General features: G+C 46.4%; 1 protein-coding gene across 1 annotated transcript; it reads left to right on the forward strand.

Annotated features, from left to right (window-relative positions):
- Positions 1 to 470: 470 nt before the first annotated feature.
- Positions 471 to 23,591, forward strand: ppp1r14bb (protein phosphatase 1, regulatory (inhibitor) subunit 14Bb). The gene is made up of 4 exons (XM_076034140.1): positions 471 to 1,091; positions 21,966 to 22,049; positions 22,145 to 22,177; positions 22,265 to 23,591. Exons 1-4 carry the CDS (start codon positions 891 to 893, stop codon positions 22,331 to 22,333), a joined length of 387 nt encoding a protein of 128 aa, XP_075890255.1. The 5' UTR covers positions 471 to 890; the 3' UTR covers positions 22,334 to 23,591.
- The last annotated feature ends 1,928 nt before the right edge of the window (positions 23,592 to 25,519 follow it).

Genomic DNA, 25,519 nt, shown 5'->3' on the forward strand with positions numbered 1-25,519 from the left:
TTCATTAAAAGCAATACAATAACTGTTAAGACTGTTACACTCTCTCAGTTGCACTATTTATTACTGTTAAGACTGTTACACTCTCTCAGTTGCACTATTTATTACTGTTAACACTGTTACACTCTCTCAGTTGCACTATTTATTACTGTTTATATTCTCTGCACTAGCGCTATTTAACTGTTACGTTCTGTCTATTTGCGCTGTTCGATGGTAGCTGAAGTAGTGCATTTTGCGAAATAGGGGACCGTTTGATGAGAACGGTGAAGAGACCGTACAGAAATAGAAAAGCGGGTAATTATTAAAGTTCGGATTAAATAAAGAAAGAAAAAGCCGCGGTTGGTTTTCTTCCTGGTGCGTTACGCCGGATGCGCTCGTGTCTGGGAGCGCGCGCGCAGTTCTCGTGAGAGAGAGAGAGAGAGAGAGAGAGAGAGAGAGAGAGAGAGAGAGAGAGAGAGAGAGAGAGAGAGAGCGAGCGAGCGAGCAGCGACGTGTGATTCGTCTTTGTACTGAATGAAGAGTTGAGGCTCTGCTCTGCCACCGCTGCCTTCTCCCTTTTTTATAGAAGCACACTCTGCATGCTGTAAATAGCCCCTAAGCCGGTTAACTACGTTCGGTCGCAGCCGCCGTTCCAACCTTTTGTTCCGTTGGACGCGATCGGACCGATGCCGGTGTCCATCTGAGCGCATTTATTTTTTTATTTTTTAAATACAAGAAAAGCATCAGGTCCAACCGTTGTTATTCAGGGGACTTCAAGTCATTTCAACCAGCCGGACCTTTCTTCTCGAAATCAATCAAACAGTCGTTGTGATTTTGCTGTTGCTTTTTGTTTTTTTAAGAACACTTATTCGCCACGGCAAGGGGGGGTTTCCTCATCCCAACCCTGAGCGAGCATGGCTGCTGTGACGAGCCCGGAGACGAGCCCTCAACCCCGGGTGTATTTCCAGACGCCGGCCGGCACCACGGAGGAGCCGGAGACTCCCGTGCGGAAGCAGGGACGCGTCACCGTCAAATACGACCGCAAAGAGCTGAGGAAGAGACTGAACCTGGAGGAATGGATTATCGACCAGCTAACGGACCTCTACGACTGCGAGGTAAGGAGAGGGGAAAAAAAAAAAAAAAAAAAAAGAGCCCCAACAATGAGCGGCCTCGATGCCGATCGATCCGATCGATCGGGCGCCTCCGCTAAGTAATTGGGTTTTGGCGGCGCAGCCTAATGAGTGAGTGGCTTCACCGGGGCTGTCGGTGTGTCTGGCCCCGGCTGCAAACTGTTGACAAAGACACGTTAACAAGCCCCTTTGTCGCTGCTTTCGGCCTAGCCGTCGCTTCTTCCTCCTGAGCCTCGCAGCATGTGGGGCCATATGCGAACTGCAAACACTTGGAAACTGTCGGGGTTCCTTCCAAAGACTGCCATTTCAAAAACCCGGCTGGAACAGCGGAGAACCTCCGTTACTTAACTCGTGGCCCTCGCTCTCAGGTAGGCTAAAATTAGACGAGGAATCTTTATAGCCTAATCGCCAAATAGACAGCCCCTGCTCTGCGCTCTGATTGGCCGACGCTCTTTTAAAGCACACCTGTGAATTGATTTAAGCCCCTCTGAGTGGCTGCTACTTCCGGCGTCAGACACGTTACACAATAGCGGTCAGAGCTATGGAAAAATGTAAGTTGAATAAAAATAAAAACAAAATGCTGCATCCATTTTCACATTCTCCTTTTCATTCCGTCCACCACGCAAGCAGTTAAAGCTGCGATAGTGAGCTCTAGAAGAAAAAACTTGATTCTAGTTTTCTGCTAAACTTATGAGCGGTCCACGTTTAGAAGGGAAGGAAGACAGAAGCTAGCTGCTAGCCAGTCTCACAGTAATGTGAGATAGCAATGCCCTTTGTGACATCACAAAATGTTGCCATACGTTTGCATTATTTGGCACACTTTTGAAAAGTAGAGGTGTCTTAAAAAGTGAATGATTGAAGCTCCCCATTTGTGGGAACCTCTTTAACGAGCTGGAGGCACACAGTGATGTTACAAAACCTGTATGAACTAATCTTATACAGTGTAGAAGGTAGCAAAACCAGACCAGTTTAGGCAACTGGTCTGGCTTTGCTATCTTGAAGACGCATGGCCTCTCATCTGAAAGGCTTCTTCAGTTCCACAAAAAAAAAAAGGTTGGAGAGTCCCACGTGTTTAACCACCTGGGAGGTGGGGCTGTCGATACCCCCTTTTGGCTAAGGTGTTATATGCTAATAGGGTGAAACCCATGCAGGCCGTTACTCTGACAACCCACTGGGTGTGCCTCCTTCGTCCAATGATGACCTGGATGACTGAGAACCTTCACAGCCAATATACAGTGTATACCCAATATTAGCAGACTTTTGGAAGTGGAAGAAAAAGGTAGAATGTAACTCTAAAAGACAGAAATGGGGTGATGTGTCTGGGTGGGGGACCCTAGTTGTTATGAATCATTTCAGGTGATTATTATAGTGATTTCTTTGGCTGTAGTTGTGGGTGCGGCAGAACCATCAGCGGTGTCCAACTTTAGGTCTCCTCCCTCCACCACCAACCACCAAACCACTGGTCACAGCGACACATGGAGGGCTGCCATGTAGCCTGTCGGCAGCTGTGGTGTGGCTGCTGGCGTCAGTAGTTGGTAAGCTCATGTCAACTCCACTGAGCTGGCATTGACCCACATTCTATTCCTAGTATGAAGAATACTCTGACTTAACGGGTTTGGAGAATTCCTGGGAGGCTAACGTTGAGAGAAGACGTGTTAACGCCACTTCCTTTTTGTGAATCAAGGATAAAATACTCTTTTTTTGGGGGGCGCTTCAGTTCTTCAAATCAGGTAGAAGAGATTTTCCCTTGCTTTGATTTCCCTTGCTTTGCCCCGCAGTCTGTGACAAGTTTCTACTCATCTTTTCCCACCACATGCACATCAGAGAAAGAGTCGGAAAGGGATTGGAGTTGACTTGCAACAGGTTGCCAGTCAACTACAAATTATTTCGAGTTGATTCCACATTAAGTTTCAGCCTAAACATGAATTGCACCGATAGCCCAAACCACATCGCAGACACACTTCGAGCAAGTTGATCGCAGATATGTTTCTTATCGTGTGGTTTTAAAGCCAGAGTGTGTCCGCCTTGTATCTACGCACGCTGACATTTCAACCGGAGTCGTGGGGATATCCCACAGGAAGTACATGATCAAAGTGAGTCACAAACTACGTAGACACTAGGATTTATTTATTTTTTTTACATTCGTCAAAAGATTAGTACGCTCACATTCCAGAATTAACAATAATCAGAATAAATATTTGCAGAGGCTCTTGAAAGATACACACCATAAAATGGGTATAATGTGGGACTATTAGTAACACATCGCTCGTACCGGCTGCCTAATCTATGGTCTCCAATCAGTCTGTTCATTCTCCCGGCCCCTGTCGTGTTTCTCCACACAACTATGTGCAGACCATTCTCCAGAAAACTCTAAAGATGAAATACTCAGCCCCTCTGGCTAAATCCCCTTTCCTCCCTTTTCTGACGATCCCTTTGAACTTCAGAAAGTCGTCTTTATCACGTCTCCATGTCTAAACGCACCGGGACCTGTTTGTGTTCACAAGCTATTGAATATTTTAGCTCAAGTGGTTGGTGAGTGTATGTTTCACAGTGACTTGTTCTGTAAGATGGTCTACAATGTAGAGTGCCCTAACATTACTGGTGTAGTAACAATGCGTTTCATGTGGAATATTGACTTACTATGGTGCCCTTCCCTGTTATCTGTAGCAGTTTCCCCACTCTTCATTGTGCTGATCCCGTCTGCGACGCCAATCTGAGACAACAAAGAGAGTAATTTACCGTCTGCTCACTGACGGCAACACATTGGTCTCATTCTGACGGGGAAGTGTGGAGCACGTGCTACTGAACAGTGTAACTGGAGAGGCAGCTGTAGCCGGTCAGGGAGCAGGCTGGGTGCTAGGAGAGCCCGGCTCACTGACAAAAGACACGGAACGTGACCTTGAAGTCTTTTGCTCCAATTTCGTTCCTTTTTTTTTCTTGTCTTTTTTTCTCCCACTCAGCAAGTTCACGTTGCCGCGTTCCCGTCTTTGTCTCGCATGTTTTTCGTATTTCTCTGCCATCCTGGAGTCATCTCCCTACTATTAGTAAAGCCACATTTTTTTCCTGCAGGGAATTCATAATGAGCTGTTTCTCCATTCTTATAATCCCTTTAAACTCGCTACAGGCAGACAGTGACTTGTGCCAGCCAGCATGTCATATATTCATCCAGCCACTTAGACGGTCTATCATTCACTGCTGCCGTGGATAATTGTGAGCCCAGGGATGATTCCATGGCAACAAGCCTTGTTAAATGTTTATGTTGGTTAACCATGCGGGCAAAAGGGGCGTTGTCCATGTTGAAAAAGACACATCATTACACCATTGGCTCTGTCGTAAAGCTGCTTTTTGTTTTCCCCTTTAGTTAAATGATTAATTATTTTTTGATGATTTTGCATGTAGTTTGTGTTAGAGGACAACGGTTATTATTACTATAATTCTTTTATCCTGCACTTGCACAAACCGTTCAAACTACACAGATCTCCATAGAACAATGTAATTAGCCCTCTGTTTTCCGCCTCCTCCTTGTTTTAGTGGTACGACCTTTGTGACCGTAAGATTTCCAAGGCGGTGGTAGTTTACAGGATAGAGACACTGTTGTTAAAAAAAAGTTGTGGGGAATTTTGCATTATATGGGACCTTTCTTGTGGTTTTCCACAGTTTGCTCGAGATCCAGGACTGCCAGATTTAGGATTTTTTTTTGTCCTGTTGTGGCTTTAAAGTGAAGCAAAATGACTCTGGTTGAGACTAGCAGTAACCAGAACACTCATCATATTTTAAAGAAAATGACAAATAGATCTTTTTTTTTTTAACTAGCCGTCACAAATACTGACCTAGTAAAACATATTTTGATTTTTGGAATAAGATGTCTGTTGTCAGGGCTACATCTTGAGGAAAAAATAAATCCTGCCAAGGAGCCTTCCCAGAATTTCCACTTCTGTCGTCCCACATATAGTAAAATAAGGCACCTATCAAAGTGTGTGTGTGGGGGGGCTGGAGAGGGAGGGGTGCCAGCACCAGGCAGTAACCTTACTAAGGTATGTCCACTGTATATCCTGTTCCTGCGTTGTGTACAAGCTGTTAAGTGAGTTCAAATTCCCTCATGAGAACAGGAAGGTGGGGGTGACGCTCCAGACGTTTTCTTTTGCTCAGTTCACATGTGTTCTAGCCGCCAGTATCTATGCAGTTAATAGTAGAGCAAGAGGGTGGAGGAGTGCCCAAACTGGAGGGTCCTACGTGGCCACCCACGCACACACACACACACACACTCACACACACACACACACACACACATAAACACAGATGTGGGATAGGAGGAGAACAGAAGCAGAGTTGGTAAGCAGGAATGCCATAAATGGGAGGGGGGAGGAAAAAAGCTGAGAAGGATGGCAAAACAAGAGGGAAAAAAAGGAGTGGGAGGAGAGCGGGAGAAAGTGTTTTTGTAACATGTGTCCATTACTATCAGTCACTGGATAAACCCAAGAGTCCAGAGCTGCAACAAGGTGGTCCGGACTTTTCCAACGGCTGAATAAATGGGCCAAACCACCTTTGTGACTGAGACACAGGGCAGTAAATACACAACGTGTGTCATGCCATTGGTGTGTCTTTTTCATGGAGTCATTTGTGTCCCCTTTAAGGGCTGCAGCTTCACAACAACAACAACTCACACACACACGCACCATGGGTGCAAACCTTCCTCTTAAAGGTCTGAATACCAATCAGTGTTAGCCTGTGTTGCTCAGTGTGCGTAAGAGGAGAGGAGGACCACAAAGCCTGGTTGTTACTCAGCGGGAGTGAAAGACTCCAGTGTGCCTTTGTAAACACCCCCTACACCAGTACACACACACACAAACACACTTGCACATACTGTGTTAATAGGTAACATGTGTTTCTACGAGTTGTCGCACAAGACTTTTTCCTGTTTGACTCAGCACGGCGTCAGGCCAGAGCAACTCACTGACCGTCAGAGGCTTTTCTTTGAATGCGGCTGATTGGATGGATCGTGTGCGTGTGAAGATGGAAAAGCCTGTGGTTGTTGCGTGACAATGAATTGTGCATCTGAGGGAACTCTGGAGAGAGTAAAGAATGGCAGAGGCAGACGGGCCATGGGAGAAGAAGGGCAGGGATGTGAGGGGAGGAAAGAGGGATGTGAGTGCTGGAGTGCAGGATTTGCTCCCATTGTTCCAGGAAGGGTGCCACATGAAGGAAAGGAGGCAAGCAGTGGACAGGAAAATAATCAGCATACCACTTTCCCCAAAATACCACCGTGTACAATGTGAGCACAAGTCTGCTGATTCAGACAAAGCATACACACAAGCACACACGCACACGTGCTATTTTAAAAAACTTCTGTGCCATGTGACTAAATTGAAGGTCCCTGAAGAGAAAAATTCACTTGGACAGTGCCCAGTAGCCCAGGGGTGGGCAAACTTTTTGATCTGTGGGCCACAATAGGTTCTAAAATTTGACAGAGGGATCGGAGCAGGAGCAATTGAATGGAATCTTTTGGTGACTCACCACATAGAAGAAAAAAATATATCATGGGATATGTCGATGTTGAAAATCAACAAAAGCAAAGTTACAATAACACGTGTCCTTGAAGCCCCCCTGTGTTAAGCTCTTTGTTGAAATGGCGCTTAATGAAATACAGCTATTTTATGACTTACTTACTATTAATATAATTTCTTCAAGTTCTGCAGGCCGGATTAAAAAGCTTAATGGGCCTCATATGGCCCCCGGGCCGTAGTTTGCCCATGCCTGCTCTAGCCTGTCAGTAAACTCCCCAGAGATGTGGAGATAATAGAAAGACAGAGATCTTTGGCCAAGATATTTGATATTTCATAACTTCTACACATGCAGAAACTCCACAAATTCACTTGAGCAAGTGGCCGATTTGATATACCTTCCTAGAGATCTCGCGCCTCTCTCTTCCACCGAGTCGCACAGTAGGTGCGAAAGACACGGCAACAGGCAAGGAAGAGGCGCAAAAGGAGGCACCGAACATGCAAACACAGACGTAAACAACGGCAGCGCTGAAAGGCATCGAAACACATGGAGAAGAAAAGAAGTAACACAATTTGAAGACGTCAGTGTCTCGTGTCAGCGAGTGTAGCGTGCACTCGTCGCCCCGACACCTTTCCGCCGTGTCAAACCTGTCAGTGTTGTGTTTCAGGACCAGCTAAGCCTGATGAGCTCGTCATTCCGTCCTCAGTCACACAGCGCCGGGCTGCCGGCCAGGTGTGAAAGGTTTCCACAAACGCAATCACAAGTTGCGCTCGAGCGCCGTTGGAGTTTGGTTACAAAACACGTCTCGCTTCAGATTGTTGTTTGTTTCGTGTGCCAGAGATGTGGAAGCCCATCGTCTGTCTGTTGCGGCTATTGTGTATTTACATGTCGGCTGTGAAATGCGTCCGGTAAATACTCAGCCTTTTATTAGCGCGTGCTTCCATGAGCATAATGGCTCGGGTGCATTAAGGTGTCCGACAGTGCGCCACTTTGCTGCAGATAAATGCTTCGCTTGGTCGATAATTTTAATAACGTTGATTGCTGGGATCGCCTCGCGGACAGTCGGCGGGTCCACAACGTGCACTTTTTAAACTTGCTTTGTTATTTACTAGCGAAGAGGACAAGGGCCAAGTGCAGAAATGAAAGGCCCACGTTGGGTGCCGTGCCAGGCAGAAGATCGTTAGAGTCGATCTAGGATGTGCAACAGCGTTCAAAAAGTTCAGCGATGGCCACCATCATCATCTTGACCTACATTAAAATCCACAGTGACCATCTGAAGTACGGCTCTCACAGAAATGGCGCCTGATCATGTTTTATGGTCACACGCTGACGTCGACTCATGGATGTCACTGTCCTCCAATCAGATTAAGAGTCCATATTTGCAATCTGCACCAAGCAAACTTCATTTCATGCCAAGGTTTGCTGAGCCGAGCGTCATGTGGTGCAGCTTGCTGTGAACAGACACGAGTGTAGTGGGCGGCTCATTTTTTCAGATACCCCCCCACCATCCTGGTATTCCAGTGGAGGAGCTTTTGGTTCGTCCAAAAGCCGTCCAGAGATCCCCAGAAAACTGGTGTTAGCCTCCTGCTAAATCTGGAGCTCTTTTGGACTTTCAATGTGTTTTTTAGACAATTAAAGTAAGGCAGCCATGAGACCGTTTCAGAAGGTGGAACAAACATCTGGGAGAAGTGTAAGTGGGGGAGCAATGCCCTTTGTGACATCACAAGAGACGGATGAACTGGAAAGACACAAATTATTGTTCAATCTAACGCCTTGTACGGGGCCTTTTGAATTATCCAACCTGTCAGTATTGGCCATTAGTGGCAGGAAACTGATGTGTGCATCATACAAGCTAACTGCACTGTGTAGGCCCTGAGCTTCTATTCCACATGCTTTTAATAACTGATGTGTAAAGGCTCTTTAACCCCAGAGGAGATTTGTAAAATGCGCTTGGCTATAATAGCGACACGGTTTAGTAGCCAGGCTTGTGTTGTTGTCCAATGTGGCCCCAGGGCGTTAAAAAATGCTCTCAAATGAGCGGTGAATGTGTGTTTTTCATGGACCCTGCACACTTAAGCTGTGTTTGAACGAGAAAAGCAGACAAAACCCCCGTGCCCCCGATCTGAACCGTCTTGACTAGCAGCGAAAAAGCGTTGGTACAGAGTCGTTATCACCTGGCAGCGTGTCTGCCAGAGTGCCAGCTGCCTGCAGGTTGAGTCAGGTAAAACAGATCCACCCAGGAGGGAATTGTGGTCCCGGGAGGAGCTTTAGAGTAAACACCGGTTGAGCTGCAGGGTAGAGTTTGCGCCTGGATGGCTTTGTTCGCCGCTTTAATGTGTTTGCACAGAAGATAGGGGCTAAAAAGGGGGATTTGGACATTTTATTGCACCATATTTACGACTCAGACTTGGGCTGTTTGTGTAGTTTTAATGTGGTTTTTAGTTGCAGACGTAGGAGGCTTCTACAGGATGGATGTGTTCCTGCAGAAGCCTCGCACCCTCGCCACTGACCTCTTGACCCTGATGTCAGTCTCGCAAAGACGGTTGGTCACGACTATAGAGTCACCACAACTCTGCATCAGCACTTCACTCCCCCACTGCCATGTTGTCAGCGTTGAGCTCTCTTTGCTTTTTGTTTGTTTCCCTTATCGTGACCTAGCAGCAATTGTCCTCAGGCAGAATTTTTTTTTTTGTTGGTGCAATTTGAAACTACGCTAATGACTTCGGGGGGGGGGGGAGGTTGAAGATTTGTTTGTTTGAGCAGATGGTTAAACAGTTGGGAGGCGACTCGGTGATGAGAGACAAACTGGAGAACTGGGGTTGGCAGTCAATTCTGGTCCTCATTGCGGTGTGTTGCTGCATGTGTCGATTGATGGTGAAAACCGCTTACCTTTCTTTCCCTTTACTTCATATTATTCAGTTAAATTCATCTATTCAGGGCTGTACAAGAAAAAAATCAGCAGAATTTGCTATCAGTGCAGCATGTTTTAAGCATGTGGCTGCTATGACATCACGTACGCATACAAATCAACATATACCAAGACGGATACAAATACAACAGAAAGTGCAGATAAGGGATACACAGACAGTATGAGTATCACAGAGAATCAACATTTACAGAAAGTGTGAAGAGGGTATAGCTGGAAATGCTTCAGAGGTGAAAGGCAAGAGTGGGAAAAAATCTGTTATCCAACCAGTCTGTTTTGGTTGATGGAGATCTTTAACGCCGACCAGAGGGCAACAGTTGAAACAAGTGGGTTAGCGGGATGAGATTGATCAGAAACTATCGTTTGCGATGGTGCGTTTACGGTAAAGTGAATCTAGTGATGGGGTGTCTGTGATTTTTGATGCTTTTTTGCTGAGCCGCTGAAGTTTATTATGTGAATGATCATCCAGGCTACCGTACCCTACTGTGATAGATGAAGTGACGATGCTTTGCAGGATGGCTGCATGGAACTGGAGGGGAAAATTATGTTTCACCTTGAATTGGTTTAAGCTGCTGGAGGTGGAATGGTCTGCATACTTGTAGTTAGAGAATGACAATGAGAAGTTAGGAGACTGGTGGTGAGAAGTTAGGAGATTAGTTTATGTAAGTCCAATATCTATAAGCAAAGAAGTAGCACACACTTATCTTGAGGACAGATCTCTTGATTGCACTTGGGCAATGTCAAATCACATGCCAAAGTTTCAGCCTGGTGGCCTTCATCAGAGCACCTTATGGATATTGAAGCGAAGTGGATTTGTGGTTTAGCACCACAGCACAAAGTAGAGGGAAGGGGGAACTGCCCACTAGTCCGACAAATTGCCCATTGGTCTGACCTCCCATTACAGTTAGGGTTAGGGTTTGGGTTGGGGTTAGGAGAGGTCGGACCAAATGCCAATTTGGTGGACTAATGGGAGGTCAGACCAATGGCTTGCTCCCGAGGGAAGGCGCATCCTCTCCAGCAACAAATAGTATAAGTTTGTATTAGTATATTATGCATGATCGCATGCAAAAGAAGCTTGTTCCGGCTCTCACCAAGCAGGAAGTAGCAAATGCCCATATTTGGGCACAGTTACACATTGTCATTCTTCCTCTGGCTTACTCACCCTCTCACATAACACACACACACGCAGACACGCTCATGATGTTGGTATTCACAAGGCAGAATAAACAAATGGCTATGAGTGTTCAGTAGTATAGCATCAGTGGTCAGTCATGAAGCGATTTTAACAAAGAGTTAAAATGGTGACCAATCATGAGCGTTTCCTCTCCAGCTCACAGGGATTTGTGTTTTTAATGTTTCGGCCGGATCATCTCTTTAATCTACTTAATGGTCGGTTTCTGGTGGTGCCATAAAAGCCACGAAAACTCTTTCAATCCTGCTGCTGACAAACCCCAGGAGAGAGTGAGCCAATAGTCAGGTGGTTGATAAGGGAGAATAAGTGTGTGGATACATGGACAATCATTGCTGGACTGTGTGTCGGTAATGACAATTGATACAAAGAGGGATATAGAACAGTACATAGTATAGTTTAGTATAGAGTACTATAGTAGTATAGAGTAGTATAGAGTACTATAGTATAAACATTTCTACCCAGAAAAAGTTCTGTCTGACGTGGGTTGTTTCTCTGCTCATACTTGTAATGATGTGAAGTTTCCCCCTGAGCATCCTCCAGATCATCTGCTCAGACGGAGCAGACGATTCTCTATCAAACGTGTCGGAGTCAGCAAGTTGTGTTTACAGAATGAATGACAGTGTGTTCCCCTATCTGCTTCGGTTATCACAGTGGCTTTGAACTCAGTCAATGATCAAGTGGCCCCCTAAATAAATATTGACATGTCTTGGGGGGGGAAAGTAGGTGACCGTTGGTGATAATCCCATGAAATTGACCCCACGTTGCCTTTTAGGGTTGCCAAGCTCTACTTCTGCAAGTGCCAAAACAAAGGGATAAGTCCTTCAGTGAGTAAAATGGCAAAAGAACAAATGAAGGCTGGCGTTCCAGTTGCCAAGAGTGACATAATGATAATCGGCTGTAATCCTTGTTTGTATGCATTCTTTTTTTTTAATCTGCACTAAATCTCCTTTCTTCCTTCCTGTTCTGTCCAATCAGTGTTTTCACGACGCTTTGGGCCGACATGTGGTCTTGTGAAAGTAGACTAAAAGAAATGAGTGGGTTAGAATAACCAATGATCCCCCCATGTCCAACCCCCATGTGTGCGTGTTGCAGTGGTTGATCTCCTCAAATCTGTTCTCTGCCATAAAAATGACAGACTCAAGATGAGAGTGTGGAGGTGGAGGATGAAAGCAGGCACTCGAGATAGTGACTGGCTCTAGGGAGATTTTCTAATTAGAGTGGGCTGTAGTGAGAGGAATGGCTTTTATTTGTGTGTGTGTGTGTGTGTGTGTGTGTGTGTGTGTGTGTGTGTGTGTGTGTGTGTGTGTGTGTGTGTGTGATGCAGATGTGTTTTCATCCAATTACCTTAATGCAAATCATTCAAAGCTGCCCGGGTACTGAGAGCAAAGTTTAGGAATTAGCTTCTCAGCTGACAGTTCCAGCTTCGCTACTTACTTCTTACACACCGACTTTTCAATTACAAAAATGCATTTACTTTGCCTCTGTTTCTACTTTCCTTCCATCTGACTTACTAACCGCCTGCATCCGTGCATCCCCAACTGAGATTATCTGGTTTAAGCCTCATTTGTCAGCCAGCTTGCCAGGGTATTGCAGTACCGTCGACTCCTAGTCCTAGCAGAAGTGTAGCTTGAAAAAGCATAATGCATCACTCCCTCTTTGCTGTTTTGATTATTCAGAAGGGGAAAGTGGCAGGGAAGCTAATTTGCACAGTTTAGTTTAGTTTGTTCTGTCATATGCACACATGTACAATCAGATACACAAAGAAGTAGACAATGTCAGAAAGGAGCAGGCTAAAGCTATGGAGCTTATATTTGCCTACCCCTCTAAGGCCCTATTTGCACTTGGTCATTTCATGTGTTTTTCGTATTCCGATCGGCAAAAACCACACAAAGTAACCAAGTGCAAACAGTCCAAATCCGTTTTGTCATCCGAATACCAAAACCACCTCCCGACCACCTAGTCGCATCGCATAAAAACGCATTCGTCACGGACGTGTGAACGGAATGCGACTTCAGTCCACATTAACGACCGCCTACTCCACTCACCTCTCCCGTGTACGTACTTGGTCGGTGCCCCACCTCCCGGCGTCGTCATTATAAAGTTACAAATAAGAAGCGAAAACAAATCATTTTTGTTAGACTCGTTTATTAGCATGCTAATAAATTTCATTCCGCATGAGCGTATTTTGTCAGCGGAGCAGCGGTCGCAGTTTCCCCACATATGAGATTAAATGTGCGGCGTTGCATCCCAAATTTGCCAGCCACTGTTGATCCGAAAAGAAAGTCGTCAGCACTCTGTCCCACCAGTCGTCACTCCTCGTTCGGATCCGTACGAGCTGCAGTGGAATTAAAACGAGTGACTTGATATAGTCCGCAAACAGGAAGTTGATTCTTATTTGCTGTCATGTAAAACTCGCCGTGGTTTTGCGCTTTACTGCCCCCAGTCGTTAAAAAGGGAACTGATGCATGTTGCATTTGCATAGGTTCGGCGGGCGGGGGTGATGCAATCACAAATGGCACGCTTGAGACGCATGTTAATGCTACGTGCGAACAGATGCTTCGAGATCCGTTCTCGTGATCCAATTCCCCAAAACAGTTACAAGTGACCAAGTGAAAACAGGGCCTAAGAGCTTGCAGTTTCAGACGCTGGCAAAGCACATAGCAAACGCATAGCGCGAGTTGATAAATTCATCATCTTTAATCCAAAAAACAATCAAAGAACGTAAACTTTACAATCAGCAGATGTAACCACATGTTGCAAAGCCCCGATAATAACAGAGTCAACTTCCACAAACTCCAAGACAAAGCAAACCCAAAGAAAGAAGGGAAAAGAAATAAGGAAATGAATACATTTATAGAATATTGCAAGCTCTAAAGTGCTCTAAACTGCCAGCATTCTGCTAATCATTCAGTGCATTAAAACACACAATTCAATCTTGTTTTTATTCCTCAATCCTCAATCATAGTCTGTTTTCATCTGTTTAAACTGCGTAAGATTGAAGTAAGATTGCTGTAGACCAGTAGACTGCACCCGCCAGGTGCAGGGGCGGCTGCAGGGGGCGTTTGTCACCCTCATGTCAGCAAGCGTGACGCAGCGGTGGCACCAGCTCGGGCTGCTGCCAGCACAAGTGCTCCATCTGCAGCCTGGTGGTGACCCCCCCTCCAGGGACCAGCAGGGGGGACTTCCTCACCAGAGGGCCTGTGCGGCGCAGACATTTCCAGTCAGCGCACACAGAGAGCGCCGCAGCGCTCAGCCAGGCCAAATAAGCTGCTGTGAGATTCACTCGTCTGCAGTGCGAGAAGCTGCGACTCCTGCCAGAGGTTTTTCTTCATTGCTTTCTTCTCTTTGTTTCCCTCAAGGATTGATCAGGGATTGACTAGATATCAATGACAGATCATCAAATGTGTCCATTTGTGAGAAAAATCAGTTTTGAAATACATTACAAATATCCCCCACGCTTGGTTTCCTCTTCTCTGTACTACCACTCCACCAGTGCTAGATCTGTGCTATTGTTTTTTTTGGGTAATTACAGTGTAAGAGTCACCAAAACTGCTGTGCTTGTGCTCTAATTATAGTGAGAAATGTATCCTGGCATGGTGTGAAGGTACGAACTCTGTGTAGCCGGAGCCTGGGATCAGATCAGACCAAAGCAAAGCCACACAGGGCAATAGCACTCAGAGCCCGGCTTTCTTTTGCTTTGCTACCAGCGGGGTGTTTGCACTTCTTCGGCGTTACTGTCTGGGTTTGGGTGAGTCTGCGTGTGTGCACTATCAAAAATAAATGAAGGAGTACAGGGCAAAGAGGGGACGGGGCTCCGGCCTGGAGTGGAGTGGCCTTGCCAGCAGCGCTCTGCTGCTTCTGGTAATGATGCAAAACAGGACATCATGCTCTTCCTTAGAGAAAGAGCATTCATCTGATTAGATGTGCAATACAGATCTCTGTCTCTCTCTTCCACACATACACACAAACACACACATGCACTTAGGCTCCAAAGTTCCCCAAAACTGGATTACGTCCATTGTGGGCTGTCATGAGTCCTATTTTCTTCATGTGAGCAAGAGTTCAAACATTCCTCACAAACCAAACCACCACTTTAATTAATTCCGGGCACACACGTCATGCTCAGCCTCAACAAGTTGTTTCTGCCTCAAACGTGCACGCGCAGGGGTGCATTCTCTGCCCTCCCTCCACTTCCTCCCACAGACATTGTTCCATCCTCCGGGGGCTCACGTGCCCCGACAGGAAGTGGCTGGATGATGTATTTTAACCCCTTCTGCACGTCACACAAGAGACAACACAGAGTCGCAGGGTCGTTTTTTTCTTTCTTTCTGCGACGAGGAAACGGCCAAGAGTGATAAGCTCGCGTGAGCGGACGGAGAGCAGCAGCTGATGACTGATGCAGAGCATGCCGGCCCCCTCGCGCCCTCGTTGACCCCCCTCCCATCTCCTGTAAGTGGTATCACACCAGCAGCAGCGTGACCCCGAACTCACTGAAGCTTGGCCATATTATGCGTGTGCCGGGGGGTGACTGGGTGGAAGTTGAGGGGCAGCCAGAGGCAGAACAGCATCAAAGGAGATGTGAAGGAGTGAGACAGGAAACTCACTCGGCCCTGTGTGTGTGTTTTCCACTACGAGAGTGTGTGTATGACTCAGGCAGCTGGAGGTCTGATGACCAGAAGGCCGCTGTCGTGCCATCTTTGCCGCTCTTTCTTTGTTTTTTCTTACTTTCAGACTCCTGTGGATTCATCATCCCAAAAAGACTGTTGTTTCTGACATTTAGCCCTGTGTTTACAGCCTCCTTGAGGCCACGTTCAGACAAAATCCGATTTTTAGTCCATCCAGATTGAAACTGGATGGCTCTTTTGTAGTCTGAACGGTGACAAATCACATGATTTTTGCGAAATGAATTGAAACCAGCTGGGATAGGCTCCAGCAGACCCCCGTGACCCTGAGCTCGGGACTAAGCGGGTATGGAAAATGAATGAATGAATGAATTGAAACCACCTTTGGGAGGTACTGTCAGTCTGAACAGCTCCAAACAGACCGATCGGTTTTGACTGTCTGTGACGTCACTTTACGTGATGCAAGGGCCAATGCGTCAGACCAGAGAGCGCCAGTGGAGGTGCGGAGCAGTAACGTAATGGAGCAGACAGAAGAAGTAGAAAACAGCAGTGCCTGGACAGAGGAGGAAACTCATTGGCTCATCAGTGTGTGGGGAGATACAGTAGCTCCATTCAAGCCAAGCTCCAGGACAGGTATCACAACAAGTTCCGCTGTCGCAATGATATGACGTCACACACTACAGACTGGACGACTCCTCGGCTCAGACGATGGGTCAATAATGTGGTCCAGTCTGAACAGAGCCAGATGTATGGACAGTCAGCCCTAAAAATTGGATTTGAGAAGGAATCTGATTTGAATCAGATTCACCCGCAGTCTGAACACAGCCTTAGAAACTCGGCTCCCTGCTCAGCTGTGTTTGGGAGGAGAGGAAAACCAGACTGTGTTGGGAGAGACATACTAGTGTTAGGAAACACTGTCCAAGTGAATTTTTTATAATATGGACTTTTCAGTCGTTACTCCAGACAGTCGCTGGAATCAGAACAAGAGTCTTTCTGTCCGTGCACAGACACGAGGGGTTTAGACGGTGACTTTAAAGTGCTTACGCGTTTAAGTGGTGTGAGTGCAGACACAAAAGCTCTTTGTCTCCGCTGGCTGAAATCCACCTTGATTGCATAAATTATCCCTCTGACGAGCACGAGCACGCGCACGCCCGCAGCCCGGATTGCCCTCTTTCACAGACGCGCTTATCGCTACATCTCATCTAAAACACAACGCCGGCTTGGTCCTGAAGGCAACATCGTGCTGTTGTTAAGCAAGACGGAATGGGGGGTGGCGTAATACTTGTGATGCATCCTGGATGAATCTCTTCTGTGACCAGTTCGTTGTGAAAGAAACGAGCTGGTGCCTGTTTTTTGAAATGATCCTTTTCCTGAAACTTGGGTGTCGTCTGACCTGCTGAACACTGAAACTCGCTGCTTGTGTTTTTCCAGCCACAATCTGAAGTCTGTAGCTGTGTCTCTCTTCCCTCCGCACACCTCATTTGACCGCCAGTAATCCCCCCCTTCTTTTTTTTTTCACAGTCACAACTAATTACATTAGCTCAGCTTGAGGCCTTGACAAAGCTCCGAGTGATTTGTCTATTGCCTGATATTTAGTCGGTGACGATTGTGACACGGTGCAGTCGAACCCATTTTAAGGTCCTCTGGCTCGGTCTTTGAGTGCAAACGTGAGGCTTTTTATCCCCTCAGATGTTTCACTTCTGTCACCGTGTGCCTCTGCAACAGCGCCACCCTCTGCGTGCGCTCTCCGAGTGTTTTTTTTTTTTTTTTTTTGTGAACGCGCCTCTTGAGAAGCGAAACGCTCGCTAACGTTCGTGGACAATAACAGCTGCCGCTCCCGCGCTCACTCCGCCTGCAGGCAAAGTGGCTGGTTGACCTTGTGATGCAGCTGGACGGCTGAGATTGCGAGTCCGCTGTCACGTGCATCCATGTCCCCAAGTTCCTAATGTAAAGTGTTTTTTTTTTTTTCAGTATTACGCAAGCAAACCATGTCCTTTTCAGTTGGGACAAAAGCAGAGAGCAACATGACAGAAGAAAAGCGGCTTTTCTGCAGGGAAAAGATGTTCTCTTTACTCCGGTGTAGCCTGAGCAAAAGTTCAGTTCAACTTTGTTAGACGCCATCGGACCTGTTGGAAACTTGAAGCTGTTGAAAACTGGCTTAACTGGGAGTTAAATAATGTGACTGGTTGGTGCTGAATCTGATAAAGAAGAATGATTGACGTGTTTTCCACAGGCTCCTCCAGTCCCTATCAGTCACCCGGGCCAGGCTAATGTTTTCAAAGCCAGGAAAATACTCCGGCCGGGTTGGAGTGACCTCGGGTTCGGAGTCCCCGCGCAGGCCGCGTTCAAACAGGAGGGACACACAGAGTGTGACTGTGTGAAGTTTCTCCCACGTAGCCTCGGGATCACATGCCAGCTTCCCCGCTCCCGAACGCTTCAATTAGGAGGAAGGAAAGAAGAGAAAAGGAGGAGCGAGCGAGGCGCTGAGCCGTCTGTTTCATCCAGACAAAACAAGCTCACGAACGCGGACAGCAGCGTGAAGGGCGACATTGTTCAGCGCCACGCGGCCTACTTTTCCTGCTCCTTCCTCTTCCCCCATCCTGCCCGCTTCAGCCATCCTGTCCCCCCCCCACCCCACCCCATAACCAGCCAAAACATTGCTTTTGTTTCTGAAGCAAAAAAAAAAAACCCCAACAACCCTAAAACCTGGCCGGCTGCCATCCCCTGCCTCGACTATTTTTATCCTGCTGTTGGTTACCGAGGCAGCGGGGAAGCACAAGTGGCCAGTGTTCCGTTGCGGGAGCTGAAATCAGGCCCTCGGTGGAATGTTTCATCTCCGCTTGGACGTGGACGTGCTCGGAGGAAGCTGCGGCGCGATCTTTCACGTGATCGGTCGAGGACCTGCTGCGCAATCCTCGTAGGTGGCCCCGCTAACCTACTTACTACACATGCGGCGTCCCACGCTGATAAGGAATGAGCTCACAGCGACAAGAGGCTCGGCTGAAGTGAGCCGCTGTTATGAGAGCGCCAGCAGAAATAACCGCCGGCTGTAGGTTGTTTTCGTCTTTTCTCGTGGTTTCAGATCTCTAAATATTCACTGAAGCTGCTGTCAGTTGCTCACTCTGTCATTATTTCTGTAGCAGCGCGTGATGTGCTGCTGCCCAGATGGTTAGATCAGTTTTAGATGACTTGCAGTTGAGGGTTTCCCAGATTTCACACTCGTCCCTTTCAAGATGTAAAAATCAATTTGGACAAAGTCCCTGCAGAAACATTGTCTTGAATTTATCGCTCCTCTGTTCTATCTTCAAGGTAGCCACAATCAGCCTTTTAGCTGCTATATGGGGCCACTGACCTACTTGTGTACACTGTGTGTGTGCAGCTTATAGTTTCGCTGTGGGGAGCTGTATATCTGGCATTTGATCTGCTCAGGTCTCTAACCGTTAACCCTAAACACCCCCCACCCCCCACCCCCCACGCCCCGTGAGAGGAATGTGTGCATGTGGCGCACGCGCACACACAGGAACAAAGACAAGCAGAGGAAGAAAAGTGTGCATCGTGCTGTCAGATGCTGTTTGCAGACAGACAGTCTCTCTCTCTCTGTTCACTGAGTGTCAATCCTGCTTTCCAGTACGTCAGTAAAAGTATATTTCAATGTTTTGGCAAAGGTAGAATAAAATAAAAGACATACGATGCAGTAGGAAGATCGTTTCATCCACAAGGGTCAGTGATTGTTTTGCTGCCTTGTGACTATAGAGTGGCTGAAAGCAGCACCTACCATTCCCTGGTTCCACTTATGAACGTGTTGCTGAGCGCAAAGTTCATACAAGTATGTGATAAACAGATGTGTTGCACAGGGCGCCGCCGCTGCTGCTGCTGCTGCTGCTGCTGCTGCTGCTGCTGCTGCTGCTGCTGCTGCTGCTTCTGCTGCTGCTGCTGCTGCGTTAACCGCCATGCGGAGCGCGGCAACACCTCCCGCCAGCTGCAGCGAGCGCCTGCGGGCTCCAGTCTGGTTCAGTCAGTCAGTCTGGAGGATTACTGGGGAAGTCTTCCCTCGTGATTCCGCCTTCCCTTTGTGTCTCCCATCTTCCGGCCTTTTTCAAACATCCCAATCCCTGATTTCGCCCCCCCCCCCCCCCCCCCCCCGACTCCATGTGCTCCTCACCCTCCTTCCTTCCTTCCTTCCTTCAGGCATAATAGCCCCCACCCCCCACCCCCATCCTTCCTCCCCCAGCCCCGCACCTCCGCCACCCCTCGCACATTTTAACAGTTTGTCTTTGAAATTGTTCACAAGTCACGGAAAGCAGCGGTGGGCATCACAGCAGCGTCAAGCCACGTCCGTTCAGACAATTTAGTGCATCACTAGCAAGCGCAATTAAAAAGAAGTGACATCACTGGACGTTATTTTTTTTTAGTGTCTCACTCTGCAACCAATTGGCTCCAGTCTTAATTTTCTCCCTCGTTCTCCCGTTTCTTTGTTCCTGCCCGTCCCTGCTGCACGTGGAGGCCACATGTTGGGCGCCAAGAGTCTGTGTGTCGCACGTGTGTCTGTCTAGGAAAGAATTAGTCTCGTCTTAAATCGCACACTGTGTGTGTGTGTGTGTGTGTGTGTGTGTGTGTGTGTTTGATGTGAGTGCAGGCTCATTCTGCTGACTATAAGTCTGTTTGTCACATCCAGCCTTGATCACACACACACACAGGCTGTCCTGTGCAGAATTAAATCTGGCACACCTCTTTACACACACACACACACACACACACAGAGTTTGGATTTGTTAAACAGCTCATTTTATAATTCTTTAATCCAAGTGTGTGTGTGTGTGTGTGTGTGTGTGTGTGTGTGTGTGTGTGTGTGTGTGTGATGTGGAGCACTTGTGTTGAAAAAGAAATTACCATTTGGTTGAATGGCAGACCTGTGTCCTGTGTGTCCGTCCGTGTGTGTGTGTGTGTGTGTGTGTGTGTGTGTGTGTGTGTGTGTGTGTGTCAGGGTAGGGGGGCAGCCGGGCAGGTGCAGAGACAGCTGGTGTGGGCAGCTCTAACCGAGGGGGAGGACGAGAGCGAGAGTGAGGGAGAGATTCCTGGAGAATGACATGAGTGTAGCAGAGAGCGAAGAGGAGGGGAAACCAGCGTGTGTGTGTGTGTGTGTGTGTGTGTGTGTGTGTGTGTGTGTGTGTGTGTGTGTGTGTGTGTGTGTGTGTGTGTGCGCGCGTGCGCGTGTGTGTGTGTGTGTGTGTTATTGCCAGTGGTGAAGTGAGACTATGAAGCCCCCCCGCCTCCCACCTCCCAACTAGAGCGACAGATTTGATTGGCCCTGCGGGGGGAAAGGCAGATGAGGGAGAGGCAGGCAAAGATGAACGGAGGCTGAACTCTTCTCACCATCAGCCAGTCGGCTCAAGGCGAGCCGAGCGACACGGCTTCATATTAGCAGTCCGCTTATCGGCATCAGTCAATAATTGCTTCAGTGAAACCGCGAGTGTGCGCCTCGGCGTTCACCGCTGTCATTTCTGCCTAAATGTCAAGCAGTGGCTTTTTGTGATGCTCCGTCTGTAATCGCAGTTTACACACATTAAAGGTCCCATATTATGGCCGTTTTCAGATCTTTCTCTCAGCGGAGCATCCTCACAGGAACTCCAATCTAAAGAAACAAACTAAGAATCTCTATATAGATCTTCAGAAACCAGCTCTTATAGCTTCCGGCCTTTTTTTTACCTGACGAACAAACTCCTGGCTGGTGGGTAGTTCACTGCCAGGTTAGAGACACGTTAGTAGTGAGATTTATATAGACTCTCATATAGTTATATTTATGGCCAATTAAAATTCCATTTTTCAAATCAGAGCTTCGTTTTCTGGTCAAAATGTCTATTAATGCGGCTGATTTTTCGACACATAATTGTAAACCATTATTGGATTGTTGGATTCTGCTGACCTTTGAATTCTAAGAGAGGAGCACACAAATTGTGTTTCCAGCTCAAAAGAAACATCATCCTGCTTTGTTTGGGGTTTTTTTTCTTCCCATCTTCCTCTTTCTTTGACCCTGCGTTCTCCTTGCCTTCAGGTCACAGCACGTGTTGGTAGTGGAAGAGCACCGCCCTCTAGTGGTGAAACGCGAGAACTCACGAGCCGCCTCACCACAGTGTCGCGGAATTAGGAACGAATGCTTTTGCCGCCCTGCTTTCAGACCGCATGGATTGACAAAAGAAAAAGAAAAGAAAAAAATAATCAGGGTTGATTTCCAAGCAGGATTTAGGCTTTTTGATCCGTGGGGGTCAAAATGGGTTCTAGAATTTGACAGGGGAGCCGGAGCAGGAGCAGATGGATGGAGTGTTTCGGTAACCCACCTCATAGGAGAAGAAAAAATATATCATGGGTTATGTAGAAAATCCCATGTCTATTGAAAATGAACAAAAGCATTACAACAAAATGTGTTTTTGAAATGGATGAAATGCAGCTATTGCATGACTTACTTACTATTGATATAATTTCTTCAAGTTCAGTGGGCTGCATATGGCCCCCGGACCGTAGTTTGCCCACGTCTGTCTCAGACTCTGGTGTGCAGTTTTAACCCGACCAAAACCTTTAAAACTTCCAGAAGACTCAAACGGTTTCTTGTCTCGCTCCAGGAGGAAGCCATCCCGGAACTGGAGATCGACGTGGACGAGCTGCTGGACATGCCCAGTGACGTAGAGAGGGGAGCCAGGGTCAAGGTGGGCCGGGCCGGGCCGGGTCGGGTCGGGTCAGGTGGGACGTGAACCTCAGGAGTGTTTGACTCACACTGTTGTTGTGTTGTTTTTTCTTTCAGGACCTACTGGTGGACTGTTTCAAACCCACTGAGGTAAGCTCCTCCCCCCGGACTCCTCCCCCTCTCCCCCGCCACCACTGTCCTTCCTGATTGGGACCTCTTGTGCTTCCTCCCTTCCAGGACTTCATCACAGAGCTGCTGGACAAGATCCGAGGGATGCAGAAGCTCTCCACGCCTCAGAAGAAATGATGGCCGTTGCCCTCCCACCACCAACCCTCCCCCACCTCTGCCCTCACCTCTCATCTTCCTACCGCACTCTCCTTTTCCCCCCGCTGTCCCTTTCTTTGTTGCCTGGATTAAGCCCGATGACTTCGTCTTGCTTGTGTCGTTTTTGTTTTTGTTTTTTTTTAATCAAATTTACTTCTTTTAAATCAGTCAACAAAGAAGAAGATTGTTCATAAGTGCGTTTAAGGGTCTTAATCCAGGCGACCTCCGTCTTTCTCTCTCCTGCTCTTCCCCCACCCACTCCACACCCTTCCATCCAGCTTCCCTCCCCTCCACCACCCTGTCATCCATGTAAGGGGGAGGACGGATGAAGCTGAGAGCAGACCAGCCCCACTGAGAGAAGACCAGCAATGAAGGGGAAGGGGGAAGGAGGACTGAGGAAGCCGCCAATCGGCTTGAAGCAGGGCCTAATCACTTCTCACATCTCCACCAACCACACAAAAGGTTTCGACTCTTAAACGATCCGCAGCCGCGACTCTTGTGTTCCTCTCTAGTTCAGGTCGAGGGCAGGAGAGCATTTGGTCGACTTATTTTCCTTCCAACTCTTCGACGGAAGGTTTCTGCTTTACTATCACCTCCCTGTAATCAGAGGCATTTGCTACAGTGGTGCATTTAAAGACTGTCTGTGTGCGTGCGGTGTGCTTGCCTGCGTGCGTGTGTGTGCGTCTGTCGTCAACAACCTGCTAGATGTCATTTTGAAGAAAGCCTGAACCTGTCGCTGCGAAGAACAAGGTCCGGCGCGGCGGAAAATCTCCCCCCCTCGAATGGGCTCACCTTGAAAACAACAACAGAACTGGCCGCCTGTGCTCGTTGCACAGTCCAGGTCGTTTTAAACAAAAGTGTTTTGCTGCAGGCTTGTGCGAGTCCTCTTAGGACAGACATGCAGGAATAGAGACTCCTTTCTTTTCTTTTCTATCTTCCTTTTTTGAAGGAAAGAAGTGGAGCTAAATGTTTTTTTTTTCCTTCTTGAAATGTGTGACGTAGTGATGCCAACACGTCTGTGTGTTGCTAACTGCTAGGTATGTATGTTGCTGCATAATTTAGAGCAACGTCCATGAAGGGTAATAATGTCATAGTTTTTTGGGCCTGTATATTGTGCTGTTCTCTGAGAAGTTTTTTTTTTTTTTTAGTATGGGACTGGCTCCTATTTAGTTCTTTCAGGATGTATTTTGCTTCACACACACACACACACACACACACACACACACACATACACACACAATGACCAGTTCATCCAGAGGACCCAAAACAAAGCTGCCTTGATTTTCTGTTCTTTTCTTTTCTTTCTTTGTGTTTTTAAACCAAACCCTGTCTCACTGCCTCACCTTTCATCTTGAGTTCATTTAGTCCCGTTTAGTCGACGCACCAGGGGACATCTGAATGGTTAGGGAGACCACTGAAAGCTGCTTAAAAGCATCCAGCCTTCTTAAACACACACACACACACACACACACACACACACACACACACACACACACACACACACACACACACACTGGCGGGTTGGAAGAAACAGGAGGACATTCGAAAACAGCTGCATCTTAAATAGATGTGCGCACACACACACACACACACACACACACAGCAAGATTTGAGCCACTGCCAGCCATCTCCAGGAAAATGAAATCTTTTTTCTTCTTCTTCTATGTAATTCTGAGCCAATGGGATCAGAGACAAAAAGCCCGCCGGCCAACTGGTCGAGCGCTCACAGCTGCAGTGACAGCAAACCTCCGCTAGGTGTCTCTCTCAGCACCAACACGCGAACAGACACTGGCCCATTTTCATCCTGCTACTCTGTCATTTCTCTCCCTGGCATCCTCCTCTTCCTCCCATTTCCATCCCTCCGTCCCTGCCCTTTCATACTTTCTCCCCTCCTTTTCTATTTTTTTTTCTTTTTTGAAAAAAACAGATGTTGCCTTAGGTATTTATGTTACACAAACCAAATAAACGGGAGACATTCATTTTAAAAAAAGAAAACGCAAACTGCTCAAAGATGCTACCGGGCAGAATGCGGCACATCTTGGACCTTCTGCCGCTTTTTCCTCTTTTTTTCGTTGTTTTTATTGTTATTTTTAAAAACAATGAGATTTAGATGGTTCTGTTTTTGTTTTTTGTTTTTTAGAAGTGAGTGTTTAATACTTAGGCCTTGATACAGTTTTTGGTTTTTGTTATTTGTTTTTAGATGAAACAATGTTTGTCGTACTTGACATTTGAATACTGCTCTGTTTTTATCATGACACCTCTGGAGACCGGCCTTGGATTAACTTTTAGTTCTTCAAAAGAAATCCATTGGGACACATGTTGTGTGATTGCTTTTGCCTTCCTCGTGTGGTTTCCAAATGTAAAGTGTGCATTTTCCCGGAGGCGCCCTAAAAATCGGTGAGATTGTACAAGGCAAACTCAGTTAGTAGCTGATTTTGAGTGGATTTTCATTTCTAAATCCAATTTGGATTATACCTTATTAGACTGTTATTGAGAAGTCTGTTTTTTTTTACTGTTGAAGAAAATTGCAAAAAAAAAAAGAAAAGAAAAGAAAAAATATTATATATACTGATTATTACCACTGAGGCTATAAATACAGGAGATAAATCATGCAGATTGGAGAGGTAGAGGTGATATTTTGGACATTGAATAGATCCAACCAACAAAATAATGTAGCAATATCAACAACAGATCTTGTTTTTGCCCAATTTTGTTACACTTTTATGCAACTTTAATAAAAACGTGAAATGGACATTGTGTTTCTTTTTTTTTTATTATTGTGTTTGTGTTTCAAAAACCAAGAAAAAAAATAATGAATATTAAGACCACTTTTTGACAAGTTGAAAAAGCAAAAACAAAAAAACATTGCAAAACTTCTTCTTCTTCTTCTTCCGCTTATCCGATATATATATATATATATATACATATATCCAATGTATATACATATATACATATATATATATGTACGTATACATATATATATATGTATATATATATATATATATATATATATATATATATATATATATATATATATATATATGTATATACATATATATATATATATATATATATATATACATATATATATATATATATATATATATATATATATATATACATATATATGTATATATATATACATATATATGTATATATATATATATA

The sequence above is a fragment of the Nelusetta ayraudi genome, unplaced genomic scaffold (genome assembly GCF_046127955.1).
Source record: "Nelusetta ayraudi isolate G7.1 ecotype Tasmania unplaced genomic scaffold, CSIRO-AGI_Nayr_v1 ptg000042l, whole genome shotgun sequence".
NCBI lineage: Eukaryota > Metazoa > Chordata > Actinopteri > Tetraodontiformes > Monacanthidae > Nelusetta > Nelusetta ayraudi.

Excerpts from the sequence above, each read along its gene's own strand:
- ppp1r14bb (XM_076034140.1), top strand. The coding sequence starts at position 891 with ATGGCTGCTGTGACGAGCCCGGAGACGAGCCCTCAACCCCGGGTGTAT. Across the intron at positions 22,050-22,144 it reads AGAGGGGAGCCAGGGTCAAG|GACCTACTGGTGGACTGTTT; the intron begins GTGGGCCGGGCC and ends TTTTTCTTTCAG. Across the intron at positions 22,178-22,264 it reads ACTGTTTCAAACCCACTGAG|GACTTCATCACAGAGCTGCT; the intron begins GTAAGCTCCTCC and ends CCTCCCTTCCAG.